The sequence below is a fragment of the Triturus cristatus genome, chromosome 7 (assembly GCF_964204655.1).
Source record: "Triturus cristatus chromosome 7, aTriCri1.1, whole genome shotgun sequence".
NCBI lineage: Eukaryota > Metazoa > Chordata > Amphibia > Caudata > Salamandridae > Triturus > Triturus cristatus.
In genome coordinates, this window is record NC_140590.1 from 1,376,070,853 (window position 1) to 1,376,094,780 (window position 23,928).

The following is a 23,928-nucleotide window of genomic DNA, read 5'->3' on the forward strand; positions in this document are numbered from 1 at the left end:
AGGGGGTGGTGACGAGGACTTCTGTCTTCTTCTAGTTGAGTTTTAGGCAGCTGTTGCTCATTCAGGCTGCGATGTCCTGCATTCCTTCCTGGAAGTTGAGTCTGGTGGTGGTGGGGTCCTTGGTGAGGGAGAGGATGAGCTGGGTGTTGTCGGCATAGGGGACTATGCTGAGGCTGTGCTGTTGGACGATGGCGGCAAGGGAAGCCCTGTGGATGTTGAAGAGGGGTGGATTGAGTGATGATGCCTGTGGGACTCCGCAGTTGATTTCTGTGGGTTCGGAGAGGAAGGATGGCTGTCTGATCCTTTGGCTCCAGCCGGTGAGATCCAGTCGAGGGCGGTGCCTGGTGAGCCGGCGTTGTACAGTCTGGCTGCGAGTGTGCGGTTTTGAGACGGTGTTGAAAGCTGCTGACAAGTCCAGTAGAATCAGGGCTGCGGTGTGGCCTTGGTCGAGGAGGGTGCGGATGTCATCGTGGCTGCGAGTAGGGCGGTCTGGGTGCTGTGGTTGCTTCGGAATCAGGATTGAGAAGGGTTGAGGTTGTCTTCGATGAACCTCATCAGTTCTGCGTTGACTGTCTTCTCTGCGACTTTTACTGCAAAAGGGAGGAGTGAGATGGGCCGGTAGTTCTTGAGGTCTGTCGGGTTTGCTGAGGGCTTCTTGAGCAGAGGCCTGACTTCTGCGTGTTTCCAGTCATTAGGGAAGGAGCCGGTCTCTAAGGTGGTGTTGATGGGGCATTGTAACATAAGTGCGATGGTGGTGGTGGCTCTGTGGTATATGTGGGATGGGCAGGGGTCTGTGGGGGCCTCGGAGTGGATATCTTTCATAGTTGCAGCAGTCTCCTCGGTTGTGATCGGTGTCCAGGCGGAGATGGTGGCTGCCGCAGGGCAGGTTGACTGCGGGGTCAGGTGTGTGGTCGTTATATTTGTCATAGAGGTTCTTTATCTTCAGGTGGAAGTAGGATCCGAGTTTGTCGCAGAGGTTCTGGGAGGGGGTGATGTTCATGGCTCTGCTGCGGGGCTTGGTGAATTCCTGGATGACGTTGAAAAGTTCCTTGGAGTTGCTGGAGTTGGCAAGGATTATGTTGTGGATGAAGGTCCTTTTGGTGGTTTTGATGCGTTAATGGTATTACGTCATAGCGTCCTTGTAGGTGGTGTAGTTTTCAGGTGTCTTGCTGTTTCTCCAGTTCTTCTACAGACGTCTGCAGGTGTGTCTGGCTTCTTGGAGATCGGTGGTGAACCAGGCGGCATTCCTGGGGCGTTGCTTGTCGGGGTTGCGCAGGGGGCGAGCTTGTCTGTGCAGATGGCGATCCAAGAATGGAATTCCATGGCCGTGAGATTGGCGTTGGTTGCAACGGAGGGGGTGTTGTCGTTGAGGGTGTAGTTGAGTTGTTCCTCGGTGACTCTGCTCCAGTTCCTACGTGGGGGTGCGGAGTAGGTTCGGGTGGCTTGGGTTTGTTCACGAGGAAGTGTACGCAGTGGTGGTCGGTCCAGGGAGGCTGTGTGGTGTGGCTGAAGTGAACGCTGTTACCTCCAGTGAAGATGGGGTTGAGAGTGTGTTCTGCCTTGTGGGTCGGTGTCTTGACGAGTTGTTTCAGTCAGATGTTGGTGAGGTTGTCACTGAAGGCGGCGGAGATGGGGTCGCTGAGGTTGTCGAGGTGGAAGTTCAGGTCTCCGATGAGTATGTAGTTTGTGGCGGTGATGGCGTGGGCTGCAAGGAGGTCGGTGATGGTGTCGGCGAAGAGTGTTCGGGGGCCAGAGGGTCTGTAGGGAAGGGTGCCGCGGAGTGTGGAGTTATGGCTGATCTGGACCTGGAAGTGCAGGACTTAGCAAGGGTCACTGACCAGGCTGACACAAGCTAGCAGGCTAGGGCGGGAACCGTAAGGAACGGACTGCAGTGGCCTCGAACCCCAGGCAGGGGTGGTGAAGAACACAGTCAGCGGCGAGGCCAGGCATAGCGGAGCGTCATTGGGGTTCTCACCCACTCTCTGCAGTGCAAGAGTTTGGTGCTGGCCTCCATCACTAACCTTCTTTTAATGTAGACATCACCAAACTACAAGCCTCCAACAAAAAGACTGGTAAATGACAATGGAACATTGTCTCTGGAAATTTGACACTACAAAGGAATAGAAGTTGCATGCTGCTGGAGAATGTGACAGGATAAGCTGAGTTGAAGCTTCCCCATATTGGTATAAGACATTTGCTTGGAAATGGTCGGGTGCACTTTTGATTTCCCAGGTCAGAAGTCACAGTGGTGAATGATGATGGCTTGTAGTTTGGTGATGACCTTATTAAAAGAGGGTTAGCGATGGAGGCCCGCACCAAGCTCTTACACAGCAAATGGGGGTGGGTTGAAGATGTTGATACTTTAGTGATTAACACCTAAGGCAAACCTTTGATGCAGGAAGGCATATATGCCCACACTCAATTCCAGCCCACTCATGGACACCAGCTCCCTGGATAAGTTCAAGACAAATTGAATCACACCTAGAGTCTTCACATCCGTCTTCCCCATCCTACCAAATGCGCTACTTCAAATGAACTGTTTAGAGAACTTATTTGCTTTGTTATTAGATTTTGTATAACCTGCTACACCCAATTTAACTTCAGTAAAATGGAATGACGTTATGTGAAGTCCTCTTGCGTTAGCTCACTAATAAAATTTCTCAGACATTTGTATATTTACATTTTATCTGTATATTGCTCCATACCACTTGCATCTAGTGCTAAGCAATAATTTGCTGCTATGTCATGCGGGTTCACAAACACGCCTGTGCATTGTATGTTGTAATGTACTGACTGACTGAATTATTTATTAAGCACACTATTGCCGAGGCGTCTTGGCGCTGTGTGAGGGTAGAGATTAGCCACTTCCAGTCTAGGATTTAGTAAATAGCCAGGTTTTTAAAGCCTTTCTAAACAGGATCTTATTCGTTTCCAGGCGTAACTCCGTGGGCAAAGAATTCCACAGCTTTGCTGCCTGAAATGAGAAGGCCTTGCCACCCCATCAGGCTCTCTTTATCTTAGATAGACAAACCAGACTCAGACTACCTGATCTTAATGTACAAGACGGAACATAATGGGGAAAAAGAGATTTCATGTCCTCTGCACCTCCTCCGTTTACAGCTTTATATACTAGGTATAGAGCCTTAAACTGCACCCTTCGGCGAACAGGAAGCCAATGTAGTAGCCTTATGCCATTGGACGTCGGGTGGTGTTTCGGAAGATCCAGCAGCACTCTTACAGCAGTGTTCTGCAATGACTGGAGTTTGGAGAGCTGTCTTTCTCCAATTCCAACATACAGTGCGTTGCAATAGTCGATACAGGATAAAACTAAGGCTCCTACTACTGTCTTCCTTAATGCAAAAGGTATAATTGGCAGTATTTTTCAGAGAACCTTAATCGTAAAGAAACCTGATTGACTTGAGAGGTGAGTGTTAAATCTTTGTCAACCAGGAAACCTAAGTTCTTTACTTTTTGTGTCGGGACGAGACCGATGCCAGCTTCTGGGGGCCACCATGAATGATTTCAAATAGAAGGTTTTTGGCCAAATTCTATCACCTCAGTTTTCTCTGTGTTGAGCTTTAGAAAGTTCATATTCATCCAGCTCATAACACTAATGAGGCAATTTTGAAATCGCTCCGCTGTGACTTCAACACTCTGTGTGAGTGACACCACTAACTGGGTGTCATCGGCATATGACACCAGTTTCAGACCTTGATCTTTTATCAGTTTTGCCAAAGGCGTCACATACAGGTTGAACAGTGTAGGGGATAGCGCAGATCCTTGGGGGACTCCACACGGGAGGAAAAACTCTTCGGAATGAATTCCATCCCAGTAGATTTGTTGTACTCTGGAGTCCAAGAAAGACCCGAGTAAGGTTAGCGCAGTGTCCCTAATTCCCACTACTTTGAGCCTTTCTAGTAGGACCCTATGGTTTACGGTGTCAAAAGCCACCGTTAAATCAAGTAGAATTAGGACAGCTCTGCCACCCCCATCCATAGCCCTACGAATTTCCTCCGTTGCCATTATTAGAGCAGATTCCGTAGAATGTCGTGATCTGAAACCGTGCTGCATATAGTCCAGGGTATTGTTGAGATCCACAAATTCCATTAACTCTTGATTCATAGCTTTCTCTAATATTTTAGATGGCAGAGGGAGACAGGCTATAGGACGGTAATGTTTAGTATCCTGAGGGTCCAGTGAGTCTTTCTTAAGAATAGGTCTTATACAGGCCTTTTTCCATCTCCAGTGAAAGACTGCAGATCTTATAACCTCATTAAGAAGAGGAGCCAGAGAGGCACTTATCTCTTCAGGGGCCAAATGGAGTATATAGGGGGGGGCATGGGTCAAGGGGTGAACCTGACTTAGTTTGGGTTAACAAATTGGTAACCTGTTTTTCGTTTAGGGGGGAAAGGTGGGACAGACAATTCAGGGTTGAAAAAGTCTCAATTGGTTCCCTATTGTCTTTTCCCAGATTTACCAGTAGGTTTTGGAGTTCATTGTAGACTGCTTGGACCTTTTGCTGAAAAAACAGAGCCAGTTTGTCGACAAAGTTTTGATCTGGGACAAACATTGTGTCACGAGGACTCTTAGTTAGGGTAGATACTATTTTAAATAGTTCCTTAGAGGAATTTGTGGCCTCTTGAATTTTTTTGGTAAAATACGCCATCTTGGCCTGTTTTATTATAGTTTTATACTCCTCCAAGGTTCTGTTGTACTCCTTCCTATGCTCTGTGCTATAGTCAGATCTCCAGATCCGTTCCTGACGCCAGCATTTAATTTAAAAAAGCTTGATCTCTGCTGTGTACCATGGCAAGGTGACTAGTCGTCTCCTAGGTTGCGTAGTTTCCTCGGGGGCCAACTCATTTACTGCCTGATTGATCCATAGATCAAAGTTATTAGCCCCACATTGCTATCCTATATAGGGGGGGAGCTGCTTGTCAGGATTTTAACTAGCTCGTCTCTTTGCATGCATTTCCAGGAGCGAGCTTTCACTAACAGGGGACGATCCCTTCGGCCGTTAATAGGTAGATTTATATTTACTTTAAAGTGAATTGCCGCATGATCCGACCAAGGAACGGACTGTACGTCTTTTACTTCAATATGGTCACTGCTGGTAAAAATGTAGCCTCACATTTGCGTGGGGCAGCAGTGCAAAGACTTCCCAGGGAGAGGAGGATTGTTTATCTGTTAGAAGCTTGATGCACTTCAGTTAGCACGTTCTACTTCCTACGGTAGCTGGATGCATGCCTTCACCCAATATTATTATAGAACACATTTTAATCACAAATTAATTGTACATCATGCATTTGTTCCAAACAAATGTGAATTAGCAATGCAAAAACAATGTGATAGATATTTACATAGTAATCATACCATTTATAAGTTATAACTTGGGCTAGAGATTAACGTTTTGCTGGCAAGTGGCCCTTGGCGTCTGTACTAACTAGCAGATGTGCTTGTGCATCAACATTCCCCAGTTACATTGTTATTAAGGATTTATACAGCCTCTCGGGTTTTGTGTCACATTTATAGAATAATGTACTGCACAAATAGAGCTACTGTCTGAACTGGAATCAGACAAGAGAAACAAACTGCTATGTTTTAGATTACCAGGAAAAGTTGCTCAAGAGCCCTGCATTCACACAGTGTCTTGTTTTTTGTTGCTGGTAACAATGATTGACGGTATTGAGTTGTGCGATTTATACACTGGGATGCATGGAAATTTCATGTAATGTGTATCAGAATGAGGTAATGAACTAAGCTTTATTGAGATTATGTCTGGCAGAGTAACAGTCTGTATGACTAAAAAAATGCGATAGAGTGCACACATTCTTGAAGGACGGTTTTAGTGAAATGGGAAAGAGATTAGAATGCATTATGCCACCCTTATCTTCGAATTATGATTTTGGGTATTACAATAACGTGGATTTCCCAGGAAGTAAACTTATGTTTTGCACATTGAGACTTGTTGTATCCAAGGGAGCCAATCCGAGGCAGTGGGGCTTCTCACAAATGCCGGCAAAAAATAGAAGTGGGAGGCGGGCATGGATTGGTGCATGGAGGCTGAAAAAATTGTATATGAGAGCAAAGCTACCCAAAAATGTTTGAGAAGATTTAGGAGGAGGTGGAGAATTCTACAGCCAGGAGGATGAATTAAACACCGTTAGGCATGTACAAGCTTAGAGGTGCAAATGAAAGCCTGTGAAAGAGAGAGGGGCGGACTGAGAACACTTTCCATCCCAGGGAACACAGAAATCACATTAGTGCCATGTCTAGAAGTCCTATGAGTTGCGTATTATTGATGTATTAAAACTACTGACCTGCTTGGCACTGTATTTTGCTTGTTTATATTACGTTTTCTGAAATGTATTGTATAACAATGCAAAAGAATATTTAAAAAAAAAAAAAATCTCAGACATTCTTAAAAAACATAAGAAGGTGGGGATCGCCTTCCTCCAAGAGAGACATTTGATCCCTCTACAACATGGTTAAATAACCCGTGGAAGCAGTTTGTAAATAAAGCTCCTCCTACTCGTCACCCTCCAAAGGAATAGCTACATGGGTTGCTGATAGGGCCCCTTCAAGAAAACGTGAGTGCTTTTGGATCCAGAGGGGAGAAGTGTGTTTGAACACTGCGTCCTTATGGACAAGAGGTGTGCCTGCTTACTATGTATGCACTCAACGTACTACATAAGTAGAAATATATGGATGGCTGGTCCAGTGATCTGGGCTGTAATCTTCAACTGTGTGCAGTATGAAGTGCTAAACATATCGCCATCAAGACCAGCACAACAACCTTACTAGACAACTGATGGATGCCAGTACCCAGGCGGATCTTATGGTTATATGTTGCGATAAAGTGTACTCATTTTACTCACCTGACATGACTCTTACAGCAGGACTGGTTATATCTTTGTTTGCCAAATCACTGGTATATACAGTACATACTAGTTCTTGCAGATCAGTCAGTTTTTATCCTATTCTGTAAGTGTACATACTTTGTGATTATTGGCACAGATTAAATACTTATTGGACATGTATTCGGGGGAATACAGTGGCCTCACCAGACACAGAGAAGTCAACTGATTCTGTGGGATGGGACTTCGTGTTTCACGTTCTTGAGAAACACAAATTTGGTTCTTACATATTGAAATGGATACACAGGTTTCATTCACATCTACAGGCGTGAATGGAGGTTGGCCAATGTGATCTCTGGTTCCTGGACACTGAAGCAGGGTAACCATTCTGGCTGACCATTGTCCCCACTTCTGTTCGAACTAGTGATGGAGTCTTTAGCCCCTACAGCAAGGTCTCTGATAAGACACTGGGCATATGAATTGGAAACAACAATAAGGTTTCCCAACACAGATAATACTGTGGTCTACTTAAGGGACCCATTTGGCTGAGCAATGTAAATAAATGTAGAAGGCTGTGACATGGACAAACCATAAACTGGTTAGGACTTTGAAAGTTAGGACGAAATGCACAAGACAATATGTAGTTCGGAAGAGAAGCCAGACGAATGAATGCTATTTAATACACACATGGGCTAACTGCACTCTGCATTCTGCCTTGTCAGCCCGCACACTTTAACCTCACAATCGTACTATGAGTTTTATTCAACACCCTCATCACACTGTATTGCTTCCCAGTATTATAATATATATATATATATATATATATATATATATATATATATATATATATATATATATATATATATATATATATATATATATATATAAATATATATATATATATCTATATATATCTCCACACGTCAGGTAGCACCAAAAAGGAAGGCCACAGGAAGCTAATTTCAGTTTGTTTATTTGAAAATCGGCAATTTGCCAGCAGTCACCTCACCTTAAATCAGGCATCAAAAATCTGTAGCCAGACGCGTTTCAGGAGTCTTTAGTCCTTTCTTCAGTTGCACAATCAAAAGAATGAGCAATCGCGCTACAAACGTGCAGGTTTATTCCAAACACCTGCCCATGTGGGCGTGGCGCTCCCACAGCCTCTTGGTGTTTGTAGTCCGTTTGAAGTAATCCCAAGTGGGTGCGCTTCCATTCCTAGATTATCAAAACATGATAAAACCCATGTGGGTTGATGCACTGTACTTGGCGCTGTGGTTGCCCTGCTTTGTAGAAGTCGATGAGAACTTCGTGTAGGCTGCAGCCCTGAACTGCAACCTGCACATCTTCCTTCCGATAATTCTGGCTCCTGACTGGAACTAGAACGGACCCGCTCCACAGCAGTGAGCCTTCCTCAGCGGCTGTGCAAAGCCGTTTAAATCCACACGTCAGGTAGCACCAAAAAGGAAGGCCACAGGAAGCTCATTTCAGTTCGTTTATTTGAAAATCGCCAACTTGCCAGCAGTCACCTCACCATAAATCAGGCATCAAAAATCTGTAGCCAGACGCGTTTCAGGAGTCTTTAGTCCTTTCTTCAGTGGCACAATCAAAAGAATGAGTAATCGCGCTACAAACGTGCAGGTTTATTCCAAACACCTGCCCATGTGGGCGTGGCGCTCCCACAGCCTCTTGGTGTTTGTAGTCCGTTTATATCTCTATATATATAAAAAAGGAAAAAAGTTTTAAAAATGAAAAATACATATTTTTCCAACTCAAGTCGACTCATTGTTAGTTGAAGTAGTCTTTGACACAGTAACACCACTCAGTCAGTGTGCTCCTGTTTTTTGAGAACTGGATTCTTTACACTGTGCAATTCACTTTCAGAGGGTGAAGCAGAGTTCAGTCTCCACAGTGCAGACACCGAATTACTCAGAGCTTCCTTTCTTCAGTTCAGACTGACCGTGTAAGTCCTTTCACTTCCTTTTGTTGTCTACTAACCATTACAGTTCTCAACAGTATTTTTTTCTGTTCCATAATTTTAGATCAATTCTATTTCCAGGCAGCTTTGAAGCAATTTGTGAGATCTTCCATACACTGGGTATCTCTCTTCTTTTGAAAGGATTGTTTCAATATATTCATGTAAGTCTCTCTCCTTGTAATTAGTGTGTTCTTGAATAACTACTGACTCAACGCATTAACGCTTTTTTTTAATCACTCTCCTACCTTTAGGATCTTTCTGATAGGGAGTAGCTTAGTCCCTGTAGCAACTTCATATACGATTTAACCTCTTTTGCACTTAATTTAATTCCCCCTTGTAATTATTTGCTTGTTCATATTTTAGGAATAATGTAACCGGCTGGCACACTTCCTGTCATCAATCTATGAATGTTCTATAGAATAAGTCCTCTTGTCAGTGTCACCTCCCTTTTTCTAATTTTTTCATTAACTGAAAATCCTTACAAAATTTAAATGGATTGTTGTTTTATTCTCTATTACTTCCTTGGCCTTTGGACTTTTATTTGTTCGTGGTCCTGAAGATGACGAAGATTTTAGCCACGAAAGGGTCAATACATTGACAATGAGGGTTACTAGACTATACCTTGTGGAAAATATTTTTTGTAATGGACTAGGATGTATACTTTTCGAACACCAGATCAATTAATCCGACAGAGCCTCTATTTTTCTATACATAAAAATATTTAACTTAATATGTTTTCCAATGTGATCAATTTGGCCCTGGGCATCTCGGCTATTTCATCAAATGCATTTTATCTGTAGGGATTAAACTATGTTGTAGTTAGCATTGTCATATTGTGACTTTGATTCTGATTTATTCAACTTTGGGACCAATCATACGTCTTTTACACATTGCTGCTTTTTATTCTAAATACCTCTTAGAGCCACTGTTGATGTTTATATTTAATAGAAGCATAAACATACCAATCAAAAAGGGGGTGTTTGAGGTTAACAACTGAGATATATTCCTGAAATTGTGAAATAAATATATTGTTTCTAATATTCACAATGGTGAGGAGACAGAATATCGAATAAAAATTATAGAGTTGCACAAATATCAAGTAAAAAATATCGTGGTTCACAAACATCGACAGCAAGAATATCGTGGTCAAGAATATTGACTTAAGGTAAGTAGTATCGATTTTAAAAATATTGAAGTGTTTAATATCTTTTGTAAAATTATAGTTGTTAAAATTATCGTTTATTAAATTAATGTTATGTATTTTAGTATATATTTTATATGTATGTGATGTATGTTTTTGTGTTACATTTTTAGTAGTTATAAATTTTTTTTAATTTGAATTTTGTGTTTTTAGTTCCGTATCGTAGCGGGTTGTGGGTTTATAGGGAAATAGGGTGGGAAGTAATTTAATTATATTAAATTAATTGATTTGTTTTATTTATAAATACTGGTTTAATTGAGATTTTATAGTTTTAAATCTGTAAAGTAATTTATTGTTAATTAATTGGTTAATTTTAATTAATTAATTGGTAATTAATTATGGTAATTGTGTAATTCATTTTAGGTGTGTGTTGTGGTGTTTATAGGTCTAAAGGGTGGGAAGTAATTTATTTTAAAGTTATGAATAATTGGTTTTAAATACATTTTGATTAATTGGTAATTCATTATGATAACTGTGTAATCAATCTTAGGTGTGTGTTGTGGTGTTTATAGGTGTAAAGGGTGGGAAAAATAGTTTTAATTTATGAATAATAATTGGTTGCTAATACATTTTAATTAATTTGTAATTAATTATGGTAATTGTGTAATTACTTTTTGGTGTGTGCTGTGGTGTTTATAGGAGTAAAGGGTGGGAAGTAATTGCGTTTAATTAATTAATATATAGTTGTTAATGCTAATTATTTGTTATTTATTATGGGTAGGTAATTTTTGTGTGTGTTGTTTTTACTTTTAAAGGGGTAAAGGGTGGGTATGAAATACATTTTAATTACTTTAATATTAGTTGTTAATAGTAATAGTTTTTAATTTAAATTAAGTTTTAATTGTGTTTTATTATTTTATAGATTAATTTAGGTGTGTGTTGTGGATATTATAGTGTTAAAGTATGTGTAGTCAATCAATGTTTATTAGTTTTATTTATTTTCATTGATTATGTTAATTATGGAGGTACATTTGATTTAAAATGTTGAAGTATTTTGTTTTTGGTGTGGTGTTATAAGGTAGGAAATAAACATTTATGTATTGATTAATTTTTGGTAAATATTTTCTAGTTTAAAACAATTTTTTTTTTAATTGTATTATCTTATTTTATATAGTATTTGTAGGTTTTTGCTATATGTAATTATTATTATAATATGTTTTCTTTTAATACAATATATTTTCTTTTTCATTTTTTAAATATTGTGTATTTAATTTTATGATTTAAAAAAAAATAATAATATATGAATTTTTTTGCACTGTGAGTGTGAATAGTAATTTTTACCCTTCCGCTATCTAACACTTTCCCTACTGTTGCAATCACTGAAGTTGGAATAGTAATGTTTACCCCTTCGCTATCCAACACTTTCCCTACTGTTGCACTCACAGGAGTGAGAATAGTAATGTTTACCCCTCCGCTATCCAGCACTTTCCCTACTGTTGCACTTACTGGAGTGGGAATAAACATTTTTACCCCTCCGCTATCCAGCACTTTTCCTACTGTTGCATTAAGTGGAGTTGGAATAGTAATTTTTACCCCTCCGTTATCCAACAGTTTCCCTACTGTTGCACTCACCGGAGTGGGAATAAAAGTTTTTACCCCTCTGCTGTCCAGCACTTATCCTACTGTTGCATTCAGAGGAGTGGGAATAGAAATTTTTACTCCTTCACTATCCAACACTGCCTCTACTGTCGCACTCTTTGGAATAGGAATAGTTATTTTTACCCCTGTGCTATCAAGCACTTTCCCTACTGTTGCACTTACTGGAGTGGGAATAAACATTTTCACCCCTCCGCTATCCAGCACTTATCCTACTGTTGCATTCAGTGGAGTTGGAATAGTAATGTTTACCCCTCCGTTATCCAACAGTTTCCCTACTGTTGCACTCACCGGAGTGGGAATAAAAGTTTTTACCCCTCTGCTGTCCAGCACTTATCCTACTGTTGCATTCAGAGGAGTGGGAATAGTAATTTTTACTCCTTCACTATCCAACACTGCCTCTACTGTCGCACTCTTTGGAATGGGAATAGTTATTTTTACCCCTGTGCTATCCAACATTTTCCCTACTGTTGCATTGATTGTATTTTGAAATGTAAGTTTAAATATTTAATAGTTTGTTTTCATTTTTATAGATTTTTGTTTTGAATTTTTGTTAATCTAAATTAAAAATAATAGTTTATTAATTGTTTTAAAGTAAATATGTATGTATAAATTATTGTTTGTGTTTATCTTTTTCATTACGTTTATTTGTTTTATTTTATTAAAACGTATATTAAATTTATTTAATTTTGTTAAAATTATGTTTCATATTTAATATATTATTTTATATTTACATGAAAGTCTATATTTTATACATCTATAGTTTTTACATCAATATTTTTTAGTCGATATTTTTGTACTTATCTGTTTAAGTATAGGAGTTGATATTTTTGTTGTCTATATGTTTTACTCGATATTTTTAACATCAATATTTTCTTACATCAATGTTGTGTCAGTGAACCATTCACAATGCCCTGACATGAAAAACAATAAATCGGATCATTTACTTCAGAAAATACTACAAATTTATATCTACATGTAAATTTTAAAATGTTAATATTGTGCATTGCACAGATCTAGGTTTTAACTTCCTCAGCTGAACACCATCAGTGGAAACTGAAGTAAGGACATTGTGGGTTTTGTTAAGTGAAAAATGCATGCCTCAACAACGCATGCCTTAAACACGTAGTCTTCACGCATGACTTTACCACACAAGTTCGCGGTAAAGACATGTTTGGTAAATGGGCATGTGTGGTAAAGATCATACTCCTACCCCTCTGCCCTAAAAACACCCTAAACCTAAAATCCCTATGTCCCTCCTACCCCAGCCCCATTGCCCCCTTGACCTGAAAACTGCCCCTATCCTGTCCCCTACCCTGAGCCCCTCAACTCAGCCCCCTTAAAACTACTCCGACCCCAGCCCCCTCCCTGAGCCCTAAAACAAGCCCCCACCCCAATACCTAACCCCACCTACTCTCGCCCCATCCCAACTGCCCCCTCAGCCTTAAAACTGCCCCTTTCCTGTCCCCTGCCCCGAGCCCTAAAACTCCTGACCCCCCCAGCCCTGAAAACTACCCCGACCACCCACCCCCAAAACTACCCCGACCCAAATCTACCCTCACCTCCGTCCCCTGCCCTGAACCCTAAAACTCCCAACTGCCCTCTCCACCTGAAAACTGCCCCTATTCTAAACCTCAGCCCCCTAAATACAAATCCGACCACAGCCCCCTCCCTGAGCCCTAAAATAAGCCCCTCTGCCTTAAAACTGCCCTTTTCCTGTCCCCTGCTCTGAGCTCTAAAACTCCCGCCCCAGCCTTGAAAACCACCCTACCCCCAACCCCAGAACTACCCCAACCCAAATAATCTATCCCTCCTCCATCCCCTGCCCTGAGCCCTAAAACTCCCAACTTCCCCCTCCACCTGAAAGCTGCCCCTATCCATTCCTCTGCCCCTCTGTCCTAAATCCGTGGTTAAGGCATATTAGTGGTTTAGATGTGTGTGGTACCGTCTGCATGGTTCAGCCCTGCGTTGTACACACTGCGTGGTAAAGGTAGTTTCCCGACATTGTGATTCTGAACTGTGCTGATTTCTTACAGTCCCTGTTTGGCAAAATGGGCAATATTTTCTGCGCCTCCATATTATTCACTACATGTAGGACAAATCAAAGGACATTTGACACTTCAACATTTAAAAAAAAACTTAAAATGTCACTCAAAATATTTCTTGGAAGATGTAAAATGCACCTTGAAGAGAAAAATTACCCAAATAACAAACGTTTATTAGACCACAAGTAGGTTATTTGTACACAAAAAACCAAGATATAGCCGCATTTTTTAAGACATAATTTATAGGAAATTAACTTACCGTCACTTTGTTGAAGTCCTGCACTGCTAGGTAGAGAGCTACAGCAGTCAGTGTATCTGTGATCTGAAGGAAGGAAATTAAATCTCATTAACAGCTTTTATTAAATTATCATTTGTTTGTGCCTAAGTGGTGCACTTAGCAAAAACACAGTACAACACAGAAACAGACAAAACAATGATGAAACATTAAAATGTAGCCTTCCAAGTCTGTTGTGCATGTGGAACATTACCAGGGAAACCAAGGGAAGAAGGTGAGTTTTAGAGAAACAAAAATATGAGAAGGTTGTGAATGAAACAATAATGTCAGAGAACTACGTGTTCATACGCTGGCATGGAAAAGGACTTGAGAAATTAAGTGGCACAAGGGGAAGGGAATTGGACAAGCAGAATGCAAGAAGCAGAGCAAAGGGGGCAAGAAGTTATGTAAAGTTGTACAAAAGCAAAAAGACAGTGAGAAGACAGATCATGTATACATTTAAGCACCACACATGGAAAGAGTTACAGATACAATTCGACACAGCACACAGCCTCTCCCCTTGCTTAATATCTATGCACCTAACCAGTCACAAGACCTCTATCTCAGAACGTTACTGAAAGAGAAGGTGTTGCGTGAGGGGATCTCCTAATACACTTCAATCTGGTCTGGGACTTCAAGCTAGATCGCAGCGCTACTTCATTTCAAGGGACGGGAGCAATGTCTGCTACACTGAATTGGACCTTCACAGACGCATGGCGGTATGAACAACCAGACACCAAAGACTACGCCTTTTATTCACATGTCCACCGCTTGTACTCGCCTATCGACTACTTCTTCCTATCACACTCCCTCCTTCGAGATCTGGAGTCGATCTCCATCTCAGACATTTCTCTCTAAGGCCACGCACAGCTAGAGATGGTATTGCAATGTCCCAACAATAAAGCACGATCCAGTCCCCGCTGGCAGCTTCTTCCCTATACCTTAAGCAATCCTGTTAACATAGATGAGCTACGGTGAGAGATCTCTGCCTACTTTTGTCAAAACGCCTACCTGAAACGCTGTGCCATATCTTATGGAACGCTTTCAAGGCAACTACCCGGAGTGTCATTACCTCCATAGTGATAGCTCGCAGGCGGGAGGCAAGACTAGTGGAGGTGCCACTGGCCAGGGATATTAAAGCCCTGGAGCACCTAGACCATACAACACCCACCGAGCGATATAAAAAGGAACTAGCTATGCTACGGGGTCAGTTAAGAGTACTCCGGAAAAATAAAGTGGAGCGTTCACTGCTGGCATTGAAGGAGAGATACTAGGAGGGGGGAGACAAGGTGGGTTACGTCCTAGCTCGTCGACTTCGTCAGCGGGAAATAAAGGTCCACATGTCTAAGATCAAACGTATGTATGGGAACTGGGCCACCTCTGAGTGTGATAAACAGCATGCGTTTCACGCCTTCTACACCACCCTCTATAGGGAGGAACAGTCATCCCAGTGGGACAGCAACTTTCCTATCCACCTGCCCATGGGCACCTCTAGACGCTCACCACTCACCTCTTGGAGGCCCGATTACTCTTGCAGAGCTCCAGTGGCCTCTCAAAGATTTACCAACTGGTAAAACTCCTGGCCCAGACGGCCTCACGGTCTTATTCTATCGCATGTTTCTATCTCAGGTCCAAGACCACATGCTGCCCGTTTTTAACTCGCTTTCGGACAGCCCGGGCCTCCCCATTACTATGTCCATGGCCGAAATAGCTCTCGTACCCAAGTCGAGTAAGGACCCCTCCCTGTGTGCATCATACCGTTCCATTGCTCTCCTAAATGCAGATGCCAAGATCTACACTAAAATCCTAGTGAATCGCCTAGAATCATATCTTCTCTCCCACACGTCAGCATTAGGGGGCAGATAACATTAGTCGGATAGCCCACTTAGTCAAAAAGTTCAACACGAGACATCCTGGCACGTTTGATTTCCCTAGATGCTGAAAAAGTATTTGACCGTGTTGATTGGACTTTCTTGCGTGCAATCCTACGGAAAGTAGGACTGGGCCCGATCATGACCTCCCCCATAGCACAGATCAGGGTCAACGGCCATCTCTCCCTGCCCACACACATACAAAGAGGCACCAAACAGGGCTTCCCACTCTCCCCTCTACTTTTTGCGCTAGTGGTGGAACCTTTGGCAATCTCAATATGACTAGCTATGGATATTACGGGTGTCCCTTTTGGCGGCCTAAAACACAAGGTTGCTTTATTTGCTGATGACCTCCTGCTTACCATGACTAACCTAAGAATTTCCTTACCCACCCTAGTAACCCTTCTTCAATCTTTTGAGGGAATCTCGGGATTTAAGATCAACATGGCCAAATCGCATCTGTCACTCCCCATCCAGAATATACCCGACTTACAACTATTCACACGATCTTTCCAATGGGCCCCACACTCGCTACGATACTTAGGCTTGAATGTAACCCCCCTCCTTAACAACATGGACCCAGGCTAATTGGCCGAGGTGCAGAAAAACCGTACTAGAGGACCTAGGTGTCTGGGAATCGATCCCCATGTCCAGGCTGGGCCGCCTACACACACTCAAGATGTCACTTCGTCCCACAATCTTGTATCTTTTTCAAATGCTGCCCACTCCTATCCCGCAGGCCGCTATACTACGTCTCCAACGGGACCAGACTGCCTTTATCTGGGGTAGAAAACGCAGGAGATTCTCTAACAAAATCCTCATGCTGCCCAGAGATCGGGGAGGACTAGCCTTCCCCAACATATTGGAATATTATTGGGCATCACATCTCAGATATATCTCAAAATGGGTCGTTCGCGATAGCGAAAAGCACTGGTTCCACATGGACCATGCAGTGGCCTGCAGACCGCTCTGGGACCTCACTTGGCTGCCAAACGATTACCGACCCCGTAGCGATTATATAGCCACCCTCACGAAAACGGTCCTTGATATCTGGGACAAGGTTGCTATTTCTAGAGGCCTCACGAGTTTCCCCTCCGCTAACAACCATCTGGCTCGCAACCCTGACTCTCCCCCCCTCGCCTTGTAACAAAATTAATTCTCGGCATGGAGGGAGGGTGAATGCTGCACGATCCAAGACCTCTTTGAGGGGTACATGCTTAAAACGTTTGACCAATGCAAGAGATGCTATCACCTCACGACTACAATACTACCAACTCCGACACTGGCTAATCTCATTGTCGAGCACACATGGGGCAACCCGAACGCTTACCCCTTTGAGACTTTGGTGCGGTCCTTCGAGGGCACTTGGGGTCTGATATCCCGCACATATCAAGTACTGCAACACTCCACCACGGCCTATCCCCACACTTACCAAACGCACTGGCACACGGATTCCCCAGGAGAAATCTCTTTGAAGCAATGGGAACAGCTATAGCACGACATCCCCAAAATATATAGGAGCATACCCCAATGTGAACATGTTTATAAAGTCCTGACTAGATGGTACTACACCCCCTCACGCCTGCATAAAATGTTCCCCACTTCCTCCTCAAGCTGTTGGTGCTACCAATCAGCGATCGGTGACTACATCCATAGCTAGTGGTCCTGCCCACTACTCACCACATACTGGAAGGAAATTCTGAGTCACATTAAAGACATTATCGGCTTCCCTGTCCTGAACATCCACACCGTGGCTATATTAGGCATTCGACCCCTAACACTTACAGCAATGACACATGCCGAATGGCACCTCGCTGCACAAATGCTAGGTGAAGCCAAACAACTATTGGCTCTCCACTGGAAGAAGCCCTCTGCACCGTCCATTGCTTCATGGTTCACCCGCCTCTGGCACGTCATGGCTATGGAGCTTATATCATGTCAAGTGCCACACCACAAACCCAAATTCACTCACGTTTGGCAACCACTACTCGACCACTTCTCCAAACAAGAATACACTTGCTTCAATCCTCTCCAGCTCCGAGCCCTCCAATTATTTGAGGATGTTACCCTATCCAGTGCAGTCACAACTACCCTTGAGAAAGTCACACCTGACCATATAAAAAGTCTGATGCCCACCCCCTGATCCCGGGACAGGGCACCATATCCAGTATATGGCTTGCAATGTGGAAGGAGAATGAACTGCCACAAAGAATTGAGGCATGTTATGAAATGTGAAGGACAAGATCATCAGACTCTTGTGTAAGGTCACTTGCATACAACTGGAAGGGTTTTTACCTTTGAGACAGGGTTCAAATGGCAGAGAAGAGGTTTCAGTCACTCAGAGCATTAGTGGCAGTTGGCTACTATTATCATTGGATGCATGCTTCTGCGAGGCGGGAGCAGAAAGTGTTGATGTCATGTGGGATTTTTACTGCCCATGAATTGCCACATGATGGAGCCTCTTCACTTTCAGTCCACATTGTAATGCCCCCTATATGTAGGCTGACAAGAATACTTAAAGAGCATGAAAACAAGCCTGTACTAATGTCAGTGCTGCGCCACATGACTGGTAGGAAAACTGCCATTAGTCTATGAATGACTACATCAATGGTTTTCAGTTGCCAACACATTAGATGGGCATGGTGGTCTTTTATCATCTTTTATAATCTATGGAATTTTACTACTTAACAGTCCATTCATACACTTTGCCATTTTTGCTTGAGCAGAACACAAATTCAAAAGTCGAAATACTTGGAAAAGAATATAGTGCTTACCATAAATACAAGCTCAGCATAATCAATCAGGAAATGAAAGAGGTAGATCGTCAGAGGTGTCTTTGGAAAGAAAAACACAAGGAGATACAGTCAGTATAGGTTATTTTTTTTTAAAACATTATAGTTTAAAATTTACAGTAGCAATATTAAATACTCTAGCATAGCAGATACATGGTATACATAGCATTATACAATATGGAAGAATGCACGGCAAGTATATCATAATGGAGTTAGTTATGTGCGAGATTAACTTCCTGGAAATTAAGGTCTTCTTGCTGTACTCGATGCCGAGAAGTTCCGAACCAAACCCTATGAACCACGCAGAAAAACAGGTGAAAGGAATGTGGAAAAGCCATAAATACTGACTGATAATGGGCTGTGAAGGTTCTTACTTTATATTGTTTAATAAAATGCTGCTGCTGAGCAGCAAAATATTCATAAGTCCACAACACTGTAGTGTTTCTGCAATTAGATTTCCTGAAAATCGTATTTAGTAGATTGTGGTACATTTCTGCGTTGTGTGTGGTCCTCAACTTCCTCTCCCGGTAAATGAGCAAACAGAATGGTGTTGGATACCTGAAATCCAGCATAAACATATCTGAAAAATAAGTCGATCTTTTCAGGGTACTCGCTCTCAAAGATATGTTTAAGTCCATCATGGTGATGACGTGGAGACTAGATAACTGATGAACATGTAGAGAAAAGGACTTACTCCAAATGGGAAATATATTTTGCGCATATAAAAAGCTACGGAAATGTACATTAACATTACATTTCCACTCAATATGTTAAAGTGTATATTTCAATGTGTACTTATGGATATGCTTCTGAATGATCCTGGGAATTAGCGACTCTGAAGCTTTCCACGAGTACTCTTAAAATTCTTGGAGAACTCACGAAAGTCAGACATTAACTCAAAATCTAAGCGTCGAGTACATTATTTACTCTCTATATGGCTCTTTTTTTTTTAACAAGAACCAATATCATCAGATGGTAGTGACACTTTAAACCTGACTCAGTCAAATATTAACCTCAATGTAGGCATCTTTGGCAAATGCCCTTCATCGAAATCTAAAAATAAGGCATGACAATTAGAGTCAAGGGACATTTTTTTTTCTCATGCTCAAACGTTTTTTTTATTTCCAAAATATATATAAAAGAAAAAATGAAAAACAATGAGCTGATACAAAGTGGATAGTATTTGCACACTACAGGGTTAGGTATAGAGCAGCATACAATTTCTTTGGGAAACAGCGTTATATCATAGAAAATGCGGTATCGAAGTGTCTGCCCTGCCCCACCAGCATAAGAGTTTGGGAGACCAGGAGGATAATAGATCATTAATTTTGGAGAGTGCTTTACTCTCGTTGATCGAGATGGAGGCCTGTAGGTCTTTGCCAAACCAGATGCCTAGGTATTTCAGGCCGGAGTCACGGAGAACTGTAGTGGTGGAGTGGATATTCATGGAGAAGATCTGCTTTTTTTTAGTGGTTAAGAGTGTAGCCAGATACCCTAGAGTAGTTCTTGATTTCGGTCATGATGTGTGGGATGGCTTTGTCTATATCTTCAGTGAATATTAGAACATTGTTGGAGTAGGCTGCAACTAGTTGCCTACCAGATTGGAATAGGACACCTTTGATGTCATCATTCGCCTTTAAGTAACATAGGAGGGGTTCGATAATTACTAGGAATAGAAGAGGAGAGAGGAGAGGAGGCCTCCTGCCTGGTGCCTTGGGCTAGAGGGAATGAGTTGGATAGTCTGCCGTTTATCCTGACTTTCTCCACTGGAGCAGCGTAGAGGGCCATCACCATGCGGATGAAATTCTCACCGAGTTGTAATTTGCGAAGTGCCTCGTGTAGGAATGTCCAGGCTTTTTCCACATCGAGCGCCATCGCCATGGTGGGTAAGGACAATGGCCGAGCTTTTTCGAGGGCGTGGCAAAAGACACAAATGTTGTTGGTGGCTAGCCTGCCTTTCAAAAATCCAGTTTGGGCTGGGGCAGTGACGTTTTGTAGCACTTTCTCTAAACTTTGTGCCAGAATTATGGCGCACATTTTACAGTCGATATTGATTAGCAATATCGGCCTGTAGTTTTTGACCTCCAGTGCATCCTTCTCTTCTTTCTGGATGACAACTATTGAGGCCTCGGAGGTTGAGCCGGAGAAGCGGCCGGTAAAGTTATACGATTGGTACAAGGCGAGAAGGGGTTCGGTTAGGATGGCGGGGAATGTTTTGTAGAAGGTCACTGTATACCCATCAGGGCCTGGAGCCTTGCCTGGCATGAGGGATTTAATGGGCAAGTGGATTGCATCAGCATTAATTGGAGCATTATGTAGGGATCTCTTCTCTGCGGAGGCTGATGGGAGAGGGCAGGAGTTCAGGTATGAAACACAGTCTTTTGGGTTGATTGCGTTGTCTGGAGTGTAGCGGTCAGAGAAGAAGTTATGAAAGACCACCAGAATTTCAATAGGGGAGGTTTACTGTGAGGCTTGATTTGTTTCTAATTGCAGAGGTGATGGTTTTGTTTTTAGAGTATTTTAGGTAATTTGCAAGGGCCTGCCTGGCTTTGTTTCTAGTGGTCGATCTTTCTGCATTGGCAATTTCCACCCATTTCTGTGCTCTAATACTTAGAGGTCTATTACGATGGCGGGCGGACAAAGTCCGCATGCAACGGCTGAAGGGACCGCCCGCCATAGGTGCGGCAGTCACGCCATGCAGATCAGGATGCACCCGCCACACTGGCGGGCACGTCCCGCATTTTGTACATTGCGGCTGGCGGTGCTGTAAGCAGCACCCGCCGCAATGTACAAAATGTATGTAGTGCATTTGCATGCACAACGTGGCAGGCACCGCGCGTTGCCTGCCACTTTATGCATGCAAATGTACCCCCCATGTGCACCCCTTACCCCCCAACATCCTGGGGGCCCGCAACGGGCCCTCAAATGCAGAAACCGCAGGCCTTTCCATGGCTGATCTCCGCCATCATCATAACATGGATGGCGGTGTGTTGTAGACACCGCCACCATATTATACACGATTTCCGCCCGGTCGACTCGTCGACAGGCGGAAAAGTGGCGGATGGTCTTCCCGTCCGCCGCGGACCCCCCAGCCATCCTAATATGGCAGGGGTGTCATTCTGGCATGGATGGCGGGCGGATCGCCTCAGCCGGGCCGGCGGTGGCTACTGCCGGCCTGGCGGGGGCGATCCGCCCGCCATCCTAATAAGCCCCTTAGTATTTGGTTGTACTCATATTGTAGTTTGCGCAGTTTAGGAATGTCTTGAGACCCAGAGGAGTGTCTGATAGATTTGTTTAGGGACTTGATCTCAGATTCTTTAGTATCGAGACATTTATTCATGGATTGTTTCTGGAGGCAGCTAGTGTCATTAGGGTGCTCCAGAGAGAGGCCTTCAAGGCATCCCACCGAACCAAGTCTGAGGTATCCCCTGCTCTTTTTTCTACCAGGAATTGTTGGCTTGTTTCCCTGATTTTAGATGTGAATAGGCTGTCCTCCATAAGTGGTCGTTAAGATGTCAGACTTTTGGGGGTGTTCAAGCGATATGCATTTATGGTCACTAATAAGTATGGGTTCAATTTTGGGGTTCTGTGCCGTGGGGACTAGAGATTAATCTATCAGGATATAATCAATTCTTGTGAAAGTGTGATGTGGGAGGTGTGATATGGGGAGGAGTAAAATGTGTAGTCACCATCACTCGGGTTGAATAATCTCCATGTGTCAACTAGATTGTTATTGTTGCAGCATAGTTTCATCTGTTTGTGAGACCTACTGCCATTAAATTTGTGTGTGGAAATTCTATCTAGGACACCGTCCTTTGGAAGGTTGAAGTCCCCACCACAATGATGCTGACGTTATCTGGGGTTTCTGAGATGCGCTTGCCCCGTTAGTGCCGAAAGGCATGCCAGCCATCGTTTTCCTGGTTATGGCTGGGGAAAGTAAAGTATCCATGATCCAGAAACAACAGAATCTGACATTTTTGACTGATTCAATATGGGTCTCTTGTAGGAGAGTAACATCTCCTTTCAGTGTATTGCAGTAATCTGCTTTTTTCCCCATTTTACTGGTTGAAAGATGCCCTTGTTGTTTAAAGAGACGATTCTGAGGTCAGTCATCAGGCAATGGAGAAGCTGAGTGGTTGTGAGAAGTCGATATTGGAGTGTGGATGGCTGAGTGGGGCTGCAGGGAGATATGTGACGTGTCTGAGGTTGTGGTGAAGAGACATGCGGCCAGGTAGATCTAGCGTGAATGTGTGTGGGGTATATCATCGTGATGACTTGGTCTCAGAGTTGACAGTCGGCGAGTAGGGTACTGAGATCATGCACCATGGGGGAAGCCGTGCAGACCTGCTTGGGGGATCATACACCTCAATAATAGCTACATGGGGGAGGGTGTTTGGGGTTGTGGATAAGGGAACAAAAGAAAGTGCGAGGAGAAGAATTAGTAGGAAATAGAAACCAAAATTCTATCCCGCCCGCCACCCCACCCTTGAAATGTGGGAGAACCTAATTTCCCCACCCTATCTAGAGAAGAGAAGAGGAAGGCCACAAGAGGGCCGGGCATAAAACACCTGCGGGGGAACTCCATCGTAATGGTACAACATCCTGGTGTGAGATGTACAGCTTATTGTGGTTCAAGAATTACTCACAAAAAGCAATAACAAACCCATGAAGTGTTCAAATGGAAAAAACTAGGAGAAAACTGCAGGCATACATGAATAGGTAGGCTATTTTTAGACTCTATAATGTAACCAACCATTTTAGTGCTTTAGTGTAAGATAGCAAGAGTGCTAAAGCAACTGAGCACTTGAACGCGTACAGAACTAAGTACACGAGTAAGAGCACTCAAGGGAGTAAATTGAGGTATAATATCCAGAAGGTGTTATTGGATTAGAGCATGATCGTTAAGAACCACCCTTAAGGTGTTGTGGAGTTAGTATTGAGCTGTATTGTTAGTGTGTTACCGCCAGTAACAACCAAACTGGAAATTTGATATAGAGATTAACTAGTTATAACTGAACAAACAGGATCATGGCAACTTCCCTTAATGTGAGAGACACACAGAGGCTCAACGATGTATGTTAGTATAGAGACGAAGAACACACACACAGTTAAGTGTGCACAGATGTGTAAAAGCGCAATTATAGGCACATAGACACAATCATAGCGAGGACAACACCAATATCTGGTCAAATGGACATATGTGTTTGAGTGGCTGTGTCCAGAAACGCTTGAAGATCGGTAGGAGTGCAACAGAATGATGGTTTGCCTATGAAGAATATGCAAAATCTTGCTGGGCCGGTGAAAGAGAAGGGGATGT

The 23,928-nt window shown here is 42.9% G+C and overlaps 1 protein-coding gene across 2 annotated transcripts in view; it reads right to left on the bottom strand.

Moving 5' to 3' along the window:
• The window catches only part of PIGU (phosphatidylinositol glycan anchor biosynthesis class U), a 193,634-nt gene that overhangs the window by 107,529 nt on the left and 62,177 nt on the right, over positions 1-23,928 (bottom strand). For both annotated transcript variants that reach the window (XM_085619097.1, XM_085619098.1), the window contains exons 3-4: positions 18,594-18,653; positions 13,934-13,996 (exon numbers count right to left, since the gene is read on the bottom strand). In XM_085619097.1, the coding sequence (XP_085475223.1) occupies positions 13,934-13,996; positions 18,594-18,653 (123 nt within the window). The remainder of the gene's footprint in view (positions 1-13,933; positions 13,997-18,593; positions 18,654-23,928) is intronic.